The 19,036-nt window shown below is 43.8% G+C and overlaps 1 protein-coding gene across 1 annotated transcript in view; it reads right to left on the reverse strand.

The window, feature by feature from the left end:
* Positions 1 to 3,161, reverse strand: part of pou2f2a (POU class 2 homeobox 2a) — a 37,299-nt gene extending 34,138 nt beyond the window's left edge. Inside the window, exon 1 of the mRNA XM_053326427.1 lies at positions 3,062 to 3,161. Coding sequence (XP_053182402.1) covers positions 3,062 to 3,161 — 100 coding nt within the window. The remainder of the gene's footprint in view (positions 1 to 3,061) is intronic.
* Positions 3,162 to 19,036: the final 15,875 nt, after the last annotated feature.

The raw sequence follows: 19,036 nt of genomic DNA on the forward strand, positions 1-19,036 counted from the left end.
TGGTTTGGAAGAAAAAGTATATCAATATCTGTATGGTTAAATGTTTCTCTGTCTGAATTGCAGAGACAGAAATAAAGCACATTATGAGACTCTAAAATCTGAGGTGTGTTTGAATATAAGTGAATGTGTGTATGTGAGAGAGAGAGTTAGCCGCTATATGGTCGGAGATGGTGGTTAATGGTGTGTGGCAGAAGGTGCATAGCAGAGATGAACTGAATGTAGGTGTGTGTGTAAGTGTGCGAGAGAGAGACAGAAGGAGAGAGAGAGCGAGAGAGAAAAAAAGCAGTATCCAGTCTCCTTGATGTCCCATCATATCATATCATATCATATCTATCCTTGTGCTGTGTGGGAAACCTGTGGTTTCTCCTCTATGTCCCATTAAACTTTCATACACCAGTTAATGCTGATGGCTTCTCAAACCACACACCACACACACACACAAATAGTTCACATAACAGCGGCCCTGACCTGTACCTTCACAGACACAATGCCATTAAAAATAGAACAAAACCTGGATCAGTTAGAGCAGTTGCTTGTTTTATGCTATATGATGGTCTGTCTCTTTCATGGCAATGTGTGTGTGTGTGTGTGTGTGTGTGCTAGTATGAGTGTGTGTGAGCCCCCACAGGGGTTGTGCATGAGTGCTTGAGGCCTGTTGTAACATGAAAGAGAATGAAAACACAGGGGGCAGAGAAGGGTCAGGTGTGGCTGAGTCAAACACTCCTGCTGCGACCTCTGACCCCGCATAGAGCTCCAACTCAAAAGAGTCAAGGAGCTGCCACCAGTAAAAGAGACAAGTTAACTGAGAGCTCGAGTCAAGAGCCCTACAACACCCCAGCAAACCTGCGTGAGTGTGTGTGCGTGTGTGTGTGTGTGTGTGTGTGGGAGGGGGGGGAAACACAGATTAGATTAGAGCTCATGGACAGAGTGCCTGAACTAGACAACAAGTTACTGAAAACCCCTCTGTGGTGTGTTGACTCTATCTCAATATTTCTGAGTCAAAACGTCCATGTGATTCTGTCCCTTGCTGTTTGCTGATGCACAACTCTTGTAGAACCAACCGCACAGTCTTGTTTCAGTCCTGAGATGCTGAACCGACCCTGCCCCCTTTTAGTGACAAACCCTCTGAGTTTGAAAAGGACAGCAACTTGTACCCTGTTATCAAATGGAATAAAATCAGCATAGCATTGTGAATCACTGTTATCCCGCCATCTAGGGAATCCAGCAGCCTGTGTACACATCCCATCAGTTTGCCTGCTTATTCAGATGCTGGCCCTGGCCCAGGACGCTGCAACATAATGGCTCATCCGTGGTTTACTCTCACCTCTCAAGCTCAAACTGGGTTTTCCTTTCCCTCCTCGTTTTTCACTCTGTCATCTACTCTTACTCTCACCCGCTTCTCTCTCTCTCCCGCTCTCTCTTTCCACATTTTTTTTTATCTCATTTTGACATTCGCCATTTTTCAGCGTACAGACCGAAAACTCCTCCTCCCCAGTCCCCGCTCCTTCGCCTCGTCCTCTCCGCTCTCCATCCCTCTCCCTTCTCTTCTGTGTGTATATCTCTAGAGATATAGTGGGTAACAAGTCCCCCTCGTCCCTTTACACTCTTCCCCCCCCCCCTCTCCCCCTCTTTCACCTATCCCTTCACTGTCACACGCTGTGCACTGCTGACTGAGTATGTGGAGTTAAGGTGAAGCCTGGCATCTCTGAAATCAAATGGGCTTGAACTGATTTGGAAATGAGAGGGGAGCAGTGTACTTGAGGGGGGGTTGCCTGGCCCTTTAAGAGCCCATCCACCGGCTAAGGTGCACACTGGCTGCACCATTATGCACTGATACGCAAGTTCCTGTATGTGCATTACTGAATAACTTCAGTACTGAAATACGCCATAAATAACTGCCTGTTGACCTCAAGTGGCATTTTCCATCACCTCCTCATACCGCACTCTTTCAGTGAGCATACGGGCATGTAGGGCAGAAAAACTGTTAGTGCCAGCTCATCTTCCCTCTTCAAGGGGCTGAGCAGCTGTTGCATGTCTGAGAAACAGTCGAAGCTGGACTGAGCTCTCTCACAACGACAGTCAGTGACACGCTGAAGCCGGCCTGGCTGCTCCCCACCATGCGTCCTTTTATTCCGCTTCAGCACAGATGAAACGCAGACGGCGCCCCAGCCGGCACCCTCCCCCCTCCCTCTGCTCCTCCGCTCTCAACCATGCAGCATGCAAGCAGCAACGGGACAGAGAGATGTAGTAACTGAAAGTCTATTTCCAGTGGTGTTTACAAAGATGCGAGTTGTGTCCCCTAACCGGCACGCAAGTCAGAGCAAAAGCAGCCACCGAGACAAATTACAGAGGCTCGGAAAAAGCTCTTAGGCGAGTCACTGACAAATATTTAGATGAATAAAACACAACCCCATAACAGTATGAAATGTAAAGAGGAAATAGTGGTGTTTTCTCTCTCTCTCTCTCTCCTCTCCTCTCGTTCGTTCGTACTACTCCGAGCACCTACTCTCTCCTTCTATCTCCCCCTCTCTCTGCTTCCACCGGCCCAAGAATCGATCTCCGCAGGATCGATAAGTTGGCATGAATATTCCCTGCCTGCCGAGAGTCTAGTTGGGGAGAGACGGAGGCTCAGGCTCAGGCGCAGGCAGTGGAGGAGAGGGGAAGGACGGAGGCAGGAGAGAAAAAATACTCGCAGAAGGAAACGTATAGGCGGCGTGGAAATTAACCAACACACGGGTGGAACAGTGGCGCATCGCTCCACAGACTGGACAACAAAAAAAAGGACATTTTACGCAATTAATTTTCAACCAATCTGGAAATTCCAGCGCGCTCGGAAAAGCTTATTTCGTTTTTTTAACAACCGTCCCACAAGTGTAAAGGACTCTGTTTAAGCCGTCAAAAGGAGCCGGAGGAGTGTGTGAGTGTGTAAGTGGGTGTGTGCTCCGACAGCTCTCCGACCGCTGTAAGTGCATCGGCACCGAGCAAGGCGGGGCGGGTCTGCATGGCTGTGTCTGGCCGACATGGAGGAGGTGTAGCAGGGAAGAAGAGAAAAATGTCTTACCGGAGCTGGAGCGGAGAGCCAGAGGGGACTTGAGACGCCAGGCGTTGAGGTCAGGGGCAGTTCTCTGAAACACGAACGGCACTGGCAAGGGAACAAACATGATCTTCCTCCGGCTTCTTGTTTTGATGCAAATAATCTAACAGAAGTACTGTAATGAGCTCTGTCCTCTTGTGAGTCTTCGGTATCTTCGTCCGTCTTCTTGGTAGACAGCTTTGGGGAAATATTTGGTATGGAGAGCTCACAACATTCGCCGTTAGATGTGTACACATGTAGCCCAGCTGCGCACTTTTATTTACATTTGTGGATGTCGACTGGTGGCCGGCATTAGATTTGGTGTAAATGTGCATAGAACATATATGTAGGGTGGTCCCTTGAGTGCAGCAGTTATCTTACAGTCCAGACTAACACACAGGCGGATAAAGGAGATCAGACCTCTCTTCTACAGGCAACAGGAAAAGTTGTGTTACAATTACGGGCCTATTGTAGTAGCTTTATTATCAAAGGCTGTGTGTCACCTGCTTTTCGTGGATGCACCTGCGTCTATCTGTTACCTTTGCACTGCTAAAGCGTTCTCCTTGAGTAAACATAGAGGCCCCCGGAGCTTATTTTATCCTCTCACTCTTCACCAGTAATGTTTCCTATAGGTGTGAAAAGGCATGAGAACAGTCGTTAGCCTATACTCCTGTAGCATCACCGGTCGGGGTTAGCTTTGGTATTCGCTTTTTAACACCACGATAAATAATGATGATACATAGAAACACATAAGACAGCGTGTAAAAGGCCAGCGGAGTTAGAAAGTCTTATTTGGATTTCTGTGGTAGTATTTGGTTTGATCTATTGTATTTGGTCTCTAGCTGCACGCGCTCCCTCATATCCCCTCTCCTTTGCATGAAGGCTACATAGAAGACATTCGCACGCTCGCGCGAAGCAGCGGATCGCGTCTCGAGCACATTTAAAAGAGCCTCATTAAAGGGGATCGTCAACAAATAAATAAACAAGTGGTGGAAAAGGCTTCACGGACACACACACAAACAACGCGCGCGCTTATTGGCCCTGACGCTCCTCCTCCCTCGCTCTCTGTCACAAGGCAGTAATTAAAACGCAATCAATCGATAGATAAATAAATAAATAAATAAATAAGCGAATAAATAAAAAATAAAAAAACCACAACAACGAAAATAAGAAAGCGTATACACTCCGGTTATGGTCTCGCGTTTTATCGGAACACTTGCCTATCTCCGTCCATCCGCCTGTGTGTCTTTTTTGTCTGTCTGTTTGTCCCCGTTATTATTTGGGAACCCCAATAGCTCATTCGACCCGGCTCCCTCCAGGATTGTAGCGATCTGCCACTAGGCTGGCCGCAACATTGAGGCGAGAGAGGACCCGCTACTACTCACACATCACCACCCCACCCCCGCACCTCCCCTCCCTCCATCCCTCTCTCCCTCCCTCCCTCCCCTCCCTCTCTCCCTCCCTCCTTCCTCCCACCCACCCCCCATCTCCCTCATTTTCACTACCGCTGCAAAAGGTATCCTGTATTGATTTCTGGATTTTTTCCCCCCTCTTAATAATACTGGCTATAATGATGCCAATGGTGATCAGTGCATTACTGCCGGCCTGCTTGGGAAGGGATGAAGACCCGATAAGAGAATCCATGGATACCTATAGGTGCTTAACGCCAATACTTACCAGGATACCGGGCATGCACGCAATTAAGTTAGTGCTTTTAATAAGCCCTCCTGAGCGGACGAGGCTGTATCATTAGGTTATTCACATCTAGGAAGACAAGAGCGACCACTGCTGTTCTAAGCATGAGAAATAATGAGGGTAGTTTACAGCCTGGAAACACATTTAGTTGTATATTTAAACTCCTGGCTCATGTATCTCCAGGACACATGTGCCTTGTGCATGAACATTTTTTAGATTGGACATTTAAATAACTGATTAAAATGCACAAAACGTGCTTAAATAGAAAATACGGGAGAGAGTAAAGGTGTCAAGGGATGAGCTCCTTCATGATGGAGATGATCACCACCCTCCTCTTCTCCCTCTTGCTCCCGGATCTTATTCCTTCCGTCCCGGCAACGCATGCCGGCCTCCCCTAGCATCTCTCCCCTCGTCTCCTGCCCTCTCCCTCCTCAGCACCGACATGTTACACGCTGTCAATTACAGGCCAGCATCAGTCAACGCCGGGCGCTTACACACCAGATTATTGTCGATATAGATTTTTAAATAGAAAAATCTATACCTTAAACATCGCAGTCAATACGGGCAAATCAATAGGAATGAGCGAGCTCTTGCAACTATAGGGCCTGAGAGCCCCATCCCGCAGGACTGTTTATACCTGCTCACTTAATGCTGCGGGTGATTAGGCTCGTTTTAATGGAAACTGAAAATAAAATAAACGATTTTCCTATCATCACCAGATTTGTCATTTTCTCAGTCACCAACAGACAGCCATATTGTCAGACAATGTGTGCTGCACACTAAACTGGCATATTCTTAATTATGAAAAATGTCTCTTCCCCTGTAGTAGACAACCAGGTTTTATTGTCCTTCTCCCTCCGCTTCACGTATGACAGATGACATCCGCAGGTCCAATGAGGAAGAGGAGGGGAAGGGAGCAAGAGGAGGAGAGAGAAGTGAGGAAGAGGAGAAGGAAGGAAGGAAGAGAAACAGAGATGAAGGGAAGGGAGGAAGAAGAGGAAAGAAGGAAAGAAGGAAAGCAGAAGGAGGAAGACTAAGGAGAGGAGTAAGGTGGGAAAGCACTGAGAAAGATGGGGAGGAAGGAAGGAGAGGCAAAAAGAGGAGAGAGGAGAAAGAAGGAGGGAAGTGAGAAGTGACTAGTTGTCCTTCAAAGACCCCCTTCTCTCCATAGAGGGAGCCATGCGCGCCCCCTTTCCCTCCTCCCTACACTCCTTCCAGACAAAAGCAATTATTTCTTGTAGAATGTAGTGTGGTTGTGCGTGTGTGGAAGAGAGGGATGGAGGGAGGGTGTGTGAGATTGAAGGAGGGGAAAATAAGATGGTGTTGGAGGGGAAGAGGAGGATGGGGTGTGTGTGTGTGTGTGTGTGGGTGGGGGGGTGAGGAGGAGGGATGCTAACACCTACAGCATCCACCCCTTCGTCCTCCACGCACTCTTCTCACCAAACTCTTCTTTTTTCCCTCTATCTTACAGGACCGCAAAAGACAACATAACAGAAAACCATCAGCTAGGTATTCACACGTGTAAAAACACACTACCACCAAAAACACACAATTGTGGATTACTTTCTGATGAATTCAGAACCAGGCAGGTGATGCATGGATGACATTATCCTATAGCAGACATTTAAAAAAAGTTCTAAGGTAGAAACAAACTCTCTTGTTCTTTCTCTCACTGTCTATTTCTCACAAATAAAGCCATGCACTGAATTTTGATCTGCAACCCAATTAAAGCAGATTTTCCACCACTGTGCTCCACTGTTTGACAAGTAAAACACACGCACACACACAGACGCACAAATATACACACACACACACACACACACACACACAAAATACAAAGGCTATGATTCCCGGCAATGACATCTATCTTGTTTATCTTTGATTCTGTCCATCTGTCTGTCTCTGATTCAGTCTGGGTGCGACCACCTAAATTCAGCGGACTGCCCCCCTTAGTGTGCTTTTTGCTTGGTGCCTATAGGGCCCCTGCAGCGAGTCGGTCTCTACAGTTTCAGTCCCCAGGGAACCTGTGAGACCCACAGCCTAGAGAGAGAGAGACAGAGAGAGATACAGAAAAAGAAGGAAAGACAGAGAGAGAGAGAGAGAGAGAGAGAGAGAGCTCCCCTGGGGGGCCGCTCCAGCCAATAACCCCTGCTGGACTGTTCTCCTCGGGGGCCCACACGGTCCTGATTGTCCACCTCCCTCCCTATCAAGCCTCACAATCCATACAGAAATATATAGCTGGTTCCATTGTTTTCTAGGCTGTATCTTGCCCCTGCTGTATTGAAAAATGCTCTTCCAAAATTGTCTCTCTCTCTCTTTCTTTGCTTCTATTTTTTCAGATAGAGAAATACTGTAATGGATGTAATATTGGATGTTGGATACTCGCTGCAAAGTTCGGGGATTAAGGATGATTATTGTACATCATGTGAACCATATATACTATTTGTAATCACAGAAATGACATTTCTATGGGATTGCCCTTTCTAAATCTGTATTTTCTCTCTAAATAGTCACACTATATGGATTATTGAAATTAATAAAGTCATCATATTGTATTTCTAGTTCTTTCTACATTATATTTACCTTGCACTTTTACAATTTAAGGCTGCCTTTGGCACAAATCATAAATCTTGCATCTTATGCAAAATTTAAAACTTTAGAGTTAGATTATATTTAAATATATTTTTTATGATTTTGTTCATCATGGAAAACTTTTTTTAAATCAGTTTTCCTTTTCTTAATATAAATTAATCTTATTCGTTACCAGGCCATTTATTACAATTCCTCTACCAATTTATAATAAGAAATGTAAATAAAATGATGTAATCTTGCTATGCTTTTCTATGCATATGGAAACATTTATAAACTATTTATTTTAGGTTGTTATTCAGCAATGATAAAATGCAATTAGACAAAATATCAATCCTAATGTTTTAAGTTAGCCCTTTAAAAAATTATGTATTTTTATTGTGGTTTAAATTTCCTGTGAGATTCGTAAAATGTTCGTATAATTCTGATTACGTGTTTGTTGCCCTGTTGTTAAAAAGTACTAATTGTGAATGGTGGTTCAGTTACATGCTTTTCCTCTCATACGCTGTAACAAACAAATATATTCATAGAAAGCAATTTGCTCAATTTCTCAGCACGTTTTCCATGTCATGTGCTGTAGGTTAGGATGTGGCATGAAATATTTATCCAATCAGAAAGAGCCAGAAGCATCTTCAGGCTATACATTAGTCATAATGTGGGCCATGCATTAGACATATAGTTTATTGCACTCTTGGTAATTTTCTTGATATTTGTTTTGAATGATTGATATGCCTGGTTGAAAAAAAAAGGATTTGAATATTGAAAACATTTTTTTATTGTAAATGATGCAGAAGAAACAAACGCAACAGCAATTTCTAATGGATACATTTTGCCTCCATAGAATGGCGTGTTCCTATCAGACTGTCTCTGTGAAAACTGTCTGTACACATGTGCGCGCTCATGCAGTTGTTTCTTGTACAACTTTGTGTGTGTGTGTTTCTGTGTGTGTGTGTGTGTGTGTTTGCGTGAGACCCTGCTCATCCATGGTTGCTCGCATCCATGTCATGGTTGTAGTTAAATGGGGATGTCATGTTGACAAACGAGCTAGTTGAATTAAATTCTCACTCATCAATAACGGCTTCGGTCGGGAATCAATAGCAGCCAACAGTAGCGTTACTGGTTCTGTCAACGGCCTAACAAGGCCCTCTTAGAATGGACAATGCTCCCTCCACTGTCGCCCCGTCCCGTCTAAAAACCACCAGCGCAAAGTGCCAACGCACTGTTCTCATATCCTCTCTACACACACACACCAATAACACACAGCAAAATGCAATATTCACATAAAGCCATGCTCTGACATGATGTATAGATTTGTCAAGATAATATGGATATGATGCATGGGCTTTTATGAGTTTTATTTGTTGGTGTCTTTGTTGGTGTGTGTATATATATATGTTTGTGTGTGTGTGTTTGTGTGTGTGTGTGTGTGTCTCTCTGTGTGCCTGTGGGTGAGTGGGTGAGTGGGTAAATATTGTTTGTGCATCTTGGTTAGTGCCATTGTGTGGGAAGGTACAAGGTTGTGCTGGCTTTGGATCCAAACTGCAGAGTTCAGATACATCCAAGATTCAATCAATCCAAGAAGACACACATGCAGGGGGCAAGAAACGGTGAGCAGTGTGTTCATGTGTGTGTTCACACTTTGTAAGCGTAGATGTCAGTGCCAATTCACAATCACACAAAAAAGTCCCTCATGCACACACACTGTGATAAAACTAAAATTCAGATACACACCCTAGCACACACACACACACACAAAGATGCTCATGTTGAGACACAAAATATAACCAAGACAGACAGACAGATGTACACACTCACAAACACACACCATGACTGTACAACACTAACTCCATCCTTTTACTCCCTGCATCCCTCCACATTCCCTTCCCTCTTTTCTTTAGAGTACAAGCAGCTGATCCAGCTAAAGCCCTTGTTCTTTCTGTATTCCTTGTCTTTTTTTATTAGTTTTTATTAACTTTGCCTCCCTCTCTCTGTCAGCACTCTCAATAATCAATGCTGATATATTGCCAATATCCAGCTCAGTCCCTCGTGCCATCTTTCACCGAGGCTCTGTTATTGGGGGAGATTGGCCCAATAATAATGATATTTATTATAGATATTTATTATCTTGGTTTGTGGCAGTGCTGTGGACGCGCCCTGCTGAAGACTTACATGCCAGCAAACTTACTGCACAGACACATAAATGCATAGACATACACATGAGAACACACACATACACACAGTCTCTCTGGGGCTCTTTAATTTACACTGGTAATATAAGGCGATTATTCCCCATACAGATAGGGTTATCAGCAGTGTTAGCACACAGTGGCCATACCTGTATTCACTCAACATTATAGAGTCCACTGCACCTGTGTGTGTATGTGAGTGTGGGTGTAGAGCTGAAGGTTCACCTATGGCAGCCTACCAGCACTGAGCAGTGTTTAGAAGCCAAGGGAGGGTTGATGGGAGGGGTCAAGATTCAAACAGCGCTTGGTCAGGGGAGGGGATGCAGGAGAGAGGGGACTGGACAATCTGGCCTCTCGCCCTCCACACCCCTCCTCCTACACACACACACACACAAACACACATAAACACACACACACTCTCCAACCCCCCCAGGCCTCATCTACACCCCCTCCATCCCTCCAGTAGCCAGGGCCCCAGACGGTAATCCACCCCAGTGCTCCTCATCCTTTCATGTATTGATTTCCTCTCCTGCGCCACGGTTACATGTCGCACCCACGTCATTGGGTCCCGGCTGCTTCTGCTACCACCCCCTCCACGCTCTGCCTCACCCGTCCACCCACCCTTACCCCCCACCCCCCACCCCACCACCACAACCACCATCCTCAACAACAACAACTAAAGGGAGACAGACAGAGAGCGAAAAAAAAGAGTGTGAGGGGGACTAAAGGGAGGAAAAAGCGGGCAGATAAAGCACTGCAGTATTTCAGCAAAGCAACCAGCATTTTACAGGGATAGAAACAAACGGGAGAGGGTGGGGAGAGAAATAAGAGGGAAAAAAATCTGCCCCTGGGGGTTGAAGAGGATATTGTGGAAATTATCAGAGTGCGACACACGCTGGAAGTCCATGGCGAGAGATTTATTTTGAATTTGTCTTTGACAGAGAAATTTATCATTGAGTAGGCCTATATCTGCTCTAATTTTATAGACACATTTGGATGAGTATGAGGAGCCATGGTTCCATTTTGTAAGGAAAAAAAACCTGATGTTAATGAATCCTAATTAAGTAGATCCAGTCTGCTCAATAGTTATAACCAAAATCCTGTTTTTAATTTATATTATTCAAGACACCACTGACTCCACCGCTACTCTACTTGATAGTATAAATCAAATTTATACTATCAAGTATTTTAGAGGTGTAGTTGTGATCTTTTTTAAATCTACATTCTTTAACTAATCTATCTCTATATTGATATGCTTTGTATTTTTCAGTGTGCACGTAACGTATATGAGCTCAAAAGTGTATCTGTGTGTGTGTGTGTGTATGTGTGTGACATCGATGACTGAACGGATGAAGTATGTATGAGACTGCAGCCTGGGAGTACAGGTCAAGGTCATGTTTTGAGTGTGTATTGGACAAAGTGTGCGTCTCTCTCTGTGGGTGTGTGGGAGGTGTCTGTGAGCCCAAGGACAGTGTGTGGGTGTGAGTGCATCGCTGTTGCATTGCTGTCATAGGTGTGTGTGTGTGTGTGTTTGTGTGTCTAGATCATGTGTATGGGTGCATAAGCTAAGAGGGTGCCTGTGTCTGATGTGGTTGTGTGTGTGTGTGTGCTGAGTCCGCAGGTTCCTACTTCTCATCAAAAAAAGCAGTAAGAGTGACCATCAGGCAGTTTGAGCCTCATTGTCTGCAAGTGCCTGCATTTGTGCATGTGTGTGTGTGTGTGTGTGTGTGTGTTTGTACACGTGTAATCTCACATGAGTAAAGAAACAGTCTTCATTTGGCCAAGTATTGTCAAACCAGTGTGTGTGTATGTGTGTGCATGTGTGAAAGTGCATGCTGTAAGGCCATCCCTATCACCAGAGCAAACACAGGCCCCATCACTACAAAGCAAACAGCAGCTCGGCCCAGCGTATGCATTTTAAACACTTTATCTCTCATTGTCTAGCCAACACACAGCCTGCTATGAAATAATATGTTATTTTACATATTTTGCCGATGCAAACTGTCAGCAGACAATGTAAACATTGAAAGCTTAAGCAAAACAGTCTCCTCTGTCAGTGTCATCATAATCACTGTCATTGCCAGCTTTACCATCACCATAATAGTGCAGCTATTAAAGAGCACTCTTTAAAACATAATGTATTTGATGTCACTGCAGCACATTACATCATTTCTGACAAGGGTAGAGATGATTTTTTCTTCCCATGTTGCTGACAATAGTTGCTTCTTCTTGCTTGCCATTTCAAAGCACTTATCTTAAGTGGATCCATGGAGAGTAAATTGTAATTGCAACACAGTAATGCTACATATGGTCCATATATTGTGTGTTGTGCAAGGCACTCAACTTCACACTGAGACAGAAAAGCAGCAAATGACTTTAGAAAAGGTTAGCACAATTTGGTCAAGTACAGAGGCTATGAAAAGAAATCTACTGAATGTCTGAATTTGAACCTCGACACTTAAGCTAAGAAAAGGTCAAACACACACACACGCACACACACAAATATACACACATATGTTAAAACACATACATGTTCTTGCGCACACACACAAAAGGAGACGTACAGTAGTTCTATACAGTTTAGCTCACATGCATGCACGCACACTCTCTAGTGTGCGTGCGTGCACAGAGACATGCAAGCACACACACGCACAGACTCGGATACAGCCAATTAGGTCCACCACCTTCAGAGAAACACCAGTGGGCATGTAAGATTTGGAGTCCAGCGGACCTCTAAAGTCTAACACAGTCATAAGCCAGAAATAACACACACACGTCTACTACAGTAGGCTCTGCAGACCCTATGAAATAGCAAGACAAAACACTACATTCCATCTCTGACATTTCCAATATCTGTCTATCCCTCATAAACCTCTGTTCACCCATAAAGTGACTTATTCTCCACAGATGAACATGTTCCATCCGGGTGGCTACCAGGCTGGCAACTCGTTGCCAGTACCTCCTGGTGCTTGTTATAATTACAAGACTCTTTTCACATTTCACAGCTTTTTGGCTGAGACAGAGATATTATAAGCTGTAAATCAACATAATATTAACATTCATTATTAATAATCATTATTTATATGTTGCATTTAGTGTTGTAAAAATAACTGTTGTATAAGTGTTATTTGCTCTTTTGTTTCTTCTCCTCAACATGTATCTACCTGCGCTGTGCTGGCAGGCTTTTTCAGCCAACCTCCCCTCGCAGCTCATAACTCTGTTTTCCTTCCTCACCTCCTGCTCTTCTTCTTCTTTTCTCACTCTGTTAATTCACTACACTGTCACCGGTCAGTGTATTTACCTAACACCAATCTCACTCCTTTTCCCGCTTCCTCTCTTCCTCTCAATCCTTTTCTCCTGCCCCTGCGAACGGTAAGACTGTGTGAGTGAGTGTGCAGGAGATTTAGAGCGGGGATCAATAAGAAATTTAAAAATCAATGCACTTAGCGCCAGGAAATCAATGGGCCTAATCGGGATGCCAATCGGCCCAGTCAAAACAATTAAGAGGGAAGAAAAATGTTTAACAACCTCCTCTCTCTTGCTTACATAGACACAGGGGAGAGAGGGAGAGAGTGACGGAGGCCTAAAGAGGAATATCAGAGGCAGACAGAGAGGGATGAGATGGAGTGATATATGGGAAGGAAAGGCTCAGGAGAGAAAGCTCAAAGCTTAGACCGAAGGAAAGAGGGATCGGAGGGAGGGGCAGACAGAGGCAGGGAGTGAGGGACACGAATGGAGATAAAGAACAGTAAAAATGAAGAATATGATGCAGTGACAGTCATGAAGGACAACAGAGGAGAAATGGAAAAGTTAAGGATAGATTTCAGTTTTTTGTATGAATATGCTGGATCGGTTGTTTGCTCCAGTAAAAAAAAGAAGCATGTAACAAAGCCGGGGGTTACAAATACAGTTACGGTTTGTGATCAAAAACAGACGAGTAATACTCTCCCTCTGGAAACGACACTATTTGGTTTATCAAAGGCATCCAAAACCAGCAGCTCCCTATGGTCAGACACGGTACAGTGTAGCGCTCATCCTCACCAGACAGCCAATCAACGCACAAACAAGTCACAAAGAACCAACACTTTCAAATCAACGACATCAAAAAGGAGACATTTTGCTCCCAGTTGAAAGCATCCAATCATACTGAATGTTTGTCAGCCTGGGCACCCAATGAGGATGCTGTGGTTGAGTGCGGGAACGAGGGAACGGGTTGGTGGATGGTGGGGGGGCTAATTTGGGGTCAATCAATAGATCTCCCCTCTCTCTATCTTCTGCCTGCTCACCACGCTAAAATCAATGGGAAAGCCAATAGTTCCCCGCCCCAGTGTGGATTAGTGAACACACAACTAATCAGCCAGTCACTGAAACTGACATCTCAGCTATTAACCTATTGATATGGAAGACACATGTTGAACACACAGACACACACACACACAAACACGCAGACACACACACACACACACACACACACACACACACACACACACACACACACACACACACACACACACACACACACATTCCTATACAAGCGTCTGTGCTGTGGTAATGACAAATCAAGATCTGGATGTATAACACACACTCAAAGGCTTTTTAGAAGATTTTGTCATGTTTGTTTAAATTGTAGAAATGTTCATCGCTAATCCAACGAATGATCTCATATCAAATTCTAATTATTTAAAAACTATACAGTCTTCTTTTGTGCTCTTTCTATAAATGTCTTTCATGGTGGTGTGCTTAAGAAAGTAATAAGATGTTTAACAAATACACTGACCAACAACTTCGCCAGTGTCCTCTCATTCAGTCACAGAAAGGAGCTATTAAGAATTTTTCAGCCTTTCTCTCTCATCCAGTCCAGCATCACATCACGTGCCTCATCTTTTCTGTGGGACCCTGGCTTTAAGGGTCAAAGGGGGGACTCAAAATGAGTCTGTGTGGACGCCAGCTTCCCTCTAATTCAGGTTTCAGCCACTGGCCAGCCAGCAACAGCCTCCATTAAGGAAAGAGGGAGTACGTGTTAGCGGGACGGAGTGTGTGTTTGCTTGTAACATTGTGGCACTGTGCCAGTCCAGACTGATGAATACATTTGACAAATAAAAGAGCATTCCTGGATAATGGCAAGATACTGTGCTAATTAAAAGCATTTTCAAGCTGAAATCTCAGGATTTCATATGTTATGTTTTAATATAACGCACCTGGCTGCTTAAAAAAATATTTCACAGAGAAGCTTAGAAGTGATTTAAAATACAACTGTCAAAAATCACATTAAAGACAATAAATTGCACAACTTAAAAGAAACCATTGCTGCATGTTTTTTTTTTTTTTTGGGGGGGGGGGGGGGGGGGGTGCCAAAACACCTCGCTGAGTCTCCTCAGGAAGATAAAATAATATGTACCTGGCTCTTAAGAGGAGCACTACACAAGGATCATTTTTCAAAAATAACAGCCTGACTAGCTTTCATCCCTTACTTTTGAAAGCCCTCTTGTTTTCTGAGATTGCCTCTCCTTCCTCTGTTCCTCCTTCCCCCCTCCTCCCTCCCCTCCCTTCTCTGTCATGTTTTAGTTTTCATATGTTGGTTTTGTTCTTCCTCATTTTCCCCTTGTGTAAAAAATGAAAGGCTGAAAATAGGATGAGTGAGGGGGAAAAAAGGCAGGAGGCAAAAGCAGCGACTGTACATCAGTGAAATCACTGTCTGCAGTGCTGAGACTGTTCTCTTCTCTGCACTGACAGTTACGGACTACAATACAGCCCACAAACCCCATCCATATACATCACACTCTGCAAACCAAACCTTATCCACAGACAATGTAAAATACTCCCTTTGCCCAATGCTGAATTACTGTATACCAATGTGATATTCTCACAGCATGACAAGAAGAACAGCATTGCCATCAGCCACAGGCAGCTACATAAAAAAACACCCTTTAAATCGCATTCAGACGTACAAGCTATTTGAAAAGCTAAACCCAGCCCCATGCATGTTTTTTGAATTAGTTATCAACCATGCACATTGTAGTGTGACAGGCGAGGCAAAGCAAGGATAACTGTCTGTCCTTTCCTATCTGTTTCCTCTTGCTTCTTGACATCCTTTCAGCAATCCTTTTTCACACGTTGAACGCACAAAGAGAATGGAAGTGAGAGGCGTATGAAGTGGAGTGGATTTTGTTTTGTTGTTTTTTCTTCCCTTCGCTTCGCACACTTTATTTCCGCGGTGGACCCAGCATGAGAGGCAGGCAGTCATGGCTTGGCCAACATGATTCTACATTTAGGCCTAATCCGCACCCCTTCCCTCCATACTGTTGTGGTTGTGATGGAGATGGAGAGCGAAAAAAACTTATTGAGAGAGAGAGAGAGAGAGACTTCGAGGAATAGAGGGGGAGAGAGAGAGAAAGTGTGAAGTGGTATTGTTGAGATGTCCAGGCAAGCCCGGATGCATTGGTTCCGTATAACATTCCTATTCCACTTCAACAGACGGATGCTGCCATTCTGAGAGAACGCAATCCTGATTTCTCGCTTGAGACCCAATATCTGCACCATACAAATAGAAGGATATGGAGGGAATGTGATACAGGCTTGGAATATGGCTCTTTCTTCTTATCCTGCTGAGCCATATTGATGTTTTTGAGCCTTTCATTGCTCAGCCAAAATGAAGTCTTTCAGGGCCGGAGCCATTGACAGATTAAGAAAACATATCCTATTTTGTAGGACACGACAGAGGCTCTCTTGTTATCTGAATAATATGAGCGGTGCTGAGGTGGCATGGAAACAGTATTCGTTAAACATTGTGTGGTTAAACTCAAGGATGAAATTATAGCTGACCCATGGAAGTAAAAGTAATTTGTCACTGCGGTTGTAACATCAATTAAGTTTTGTTTTTTTTGTTTTTCATTTATCTTCTTGCAAAGGAAAAAGGTAATTGTGTTATATAAGCCATGATTATGCTCCAATATCAACAAGCAGAACTTCATTTCTCGTTCAGCCCTTAGGAAAGGTTGAAAATGTTGAGCTACACAGCAACAGCGCTGAAACCGCACGCAGGAGAGAAACTGACCGGCTGGAAATCACTGAGGCCAAATCACAGAAAATTGATCACATCCAACAAAATGGCCGCAGTGACTAAAATTGGTGTGAGCTCGAGCTGGCTTGGGACAGAAAAAGAAAAAAAATCACCGGCAAGTGCATTGTGACAGCTGATTGGTAATTGCTTCTTCACCTAAAAGAAAGAAAAAAAAGGTTGGGGAATTTTAATGAATTTATTAAACTGTTCTGAATGAGTGGACAACTTCATAATAAAATGAGATGCTGGGTCAGGGGTTTAGTGGCAAAAAAAAAAAAAGGATGTGTGGATGATAACAAAGAAAACAACAGGGGGAAAAACAGAACAAAGGTTCAAGGGATGAAGGAGAGAAAATAAGGTGTACTGCAGTCATCTGGAGTGTGTAAAAGGGTTATGCTGAGAGGTGGCATGTTCAGATGCGATAGACAGAAAGGAGAAGAGGGAGGAGGTGGGTAACAGAGAGGTACAGGGAGAACAATTGAAAAGGGCTAGTAGAGAGGGAAGAAGAGATTTAGGATTAAGGAATGAGTGTGGGGTAAAAGGAGGAGGATTAGGGGTTTGGGTGAGAGAAGGACAAAATGAGAGGCGGGCGGGAAACAGCAGAGCAAAAGACACAGAAAGAGGAACTGTACAGGGCTTTTGACGGAGAGAGCAGGGATAAAAAGATGTATTTTTCCTGCTTCCTCTGTTGTCCTCCCTCTCCTCTGGGCAACTTCCCGCTGCTCTCCCCCTCTCTGCTGCCTTCCTCCTCTGTCTGACACAGTGGGAAGATAGGTAGGAAACCTAATCGAGCCAGACACACCGCCTGCTCTCTGCTGACACTCACAGGTGGAGGGTGGGCACTACAAATTCTGCTGACCAGCTCAGTCCAGATCCCCCTTACCTATCTGACCGGAGCGGCTATCAGTCCGGCACAATAATCTGGAGGAAGCCGGGGGAGATGGGATGAGAGGGAAGGGGATGTGGTCCCGCAATGCTATCAGCTTACGCATTCTACTAACACTGTCAAGAATTAGGACTTTGCTGCTCGTCATGAGAGGAAAATTAATGTGTGCCTGACATCAGAAACAAACAATTCAAAGAATCATCTGGAATCTCGTAATATTAGTTATAAAGGTCTTAAATGATAAATACACATATGAATGGTCATGTATTTCCCATTGTCGATTCACTCTGACAACCTTCACCTGCACAATAAACACACGCTGAGACACTTTGTGGATCATAAAGGAAATTGGTTTAACAAAATAAAAAAGAACAAAATCATCTGTGGTCATTTAAATAATTTAACAATAAAAACAACAAATATTTGCTGGTTTCAGCTTAAAAAATTATCTAAGTTTTTATATTTAGTAAAATCTTCATTATCAGAATAAGTAACCAATTGTAACGTCACATTACAGTCTGCCAACTTGTGATGGACATAGTTGTTATGTTTGATATTTTGTACACAATATAAAATAATTGATTATGTTTAATAATTACTAAATAATGAAAATAAACATTACCTGCCAATTTGTAATGATGACATTTCAAATAAATTAATTGGTGTTGGTACACTTTGAAAAGAAGACTTATGCTGTTGCTGTGAAACTAGTCCTGACTAGTGTAAAGCGGTATATTGGTGTCCTAAATATCAAATACTTACTCATGTTATTACTTTGACACAAATGCATTTTTTATGGCCTAATATTTGTGAATTAGTTTCAGTGAATGTACCAGTACATTTCTATTTTTGTTGTTTTTAACGACTATGATATGATTATGAAAGCTCGCACCATCGCCCCTAGCAGCAATGTGACCGTCAACCAGGATTTCTACAATCTGTTACATGTTTGCTTCTCTTGTAAAATTAGAAATACTATCCAGACTCTCGGCCACCTCTGACACTTCAAATCAAACCTGAAAGGACAACTCATTCTTTAATTGCCCCACTGCTCACCGCTCTGCATGTAAGCACACTGGTACATTTAATTTTAACAGTGACAAACCAAAACAGGTTGAGCTGTATAGTTAAAAGCTAGATCATAAGTTGTGTAGCGCTGTGGGAGCGAGTCCCGGGTCCAAAGCTGTGGCGGTGGGGCCGATGCTGGGCTACATCCTGCAGGTAAAATGGATGAGGGTCAGTGTGTGGGGGAGAGTCTGCCTCCCTGGTCATTGTGTGGGGGGAGGTAGTCATTACAGACTGACCGTTACGGTGACAAGCAGTGACACATTGAGGCTTCACTCAGGGGAATTAGATGGTGGACAGACGATGGGATGTGCAAAGGTTGTGTGTACATTGTACACGCGCTGCATTGTTCATTTTTTACTCTTTATACATTAAGTAGCTACGTGTGTATATGTGTGATTGTGATACTGTGTTGAGGTATATGTGTGTGTGTGTGTATGTGTGTGTGTGTGTGTGTGTGTATGTGTGTGTGTGTGTGTGTG

The sequence above is a fragment of the Scomber japonicus genome, chromosome 10 (assembly GCF_027409825.1).
Source record: "Scomber japonicus isolate fScoJap1 chromosome 10, fScoJap1.pri, whole genome shotgun sequence".
Classification (NCBI taxonomy): Eukaryota; Metazoa; Chordata; class Actinopteri; order Scombriformes; family Scombridae; genus Scomber; species Scomber japonicus.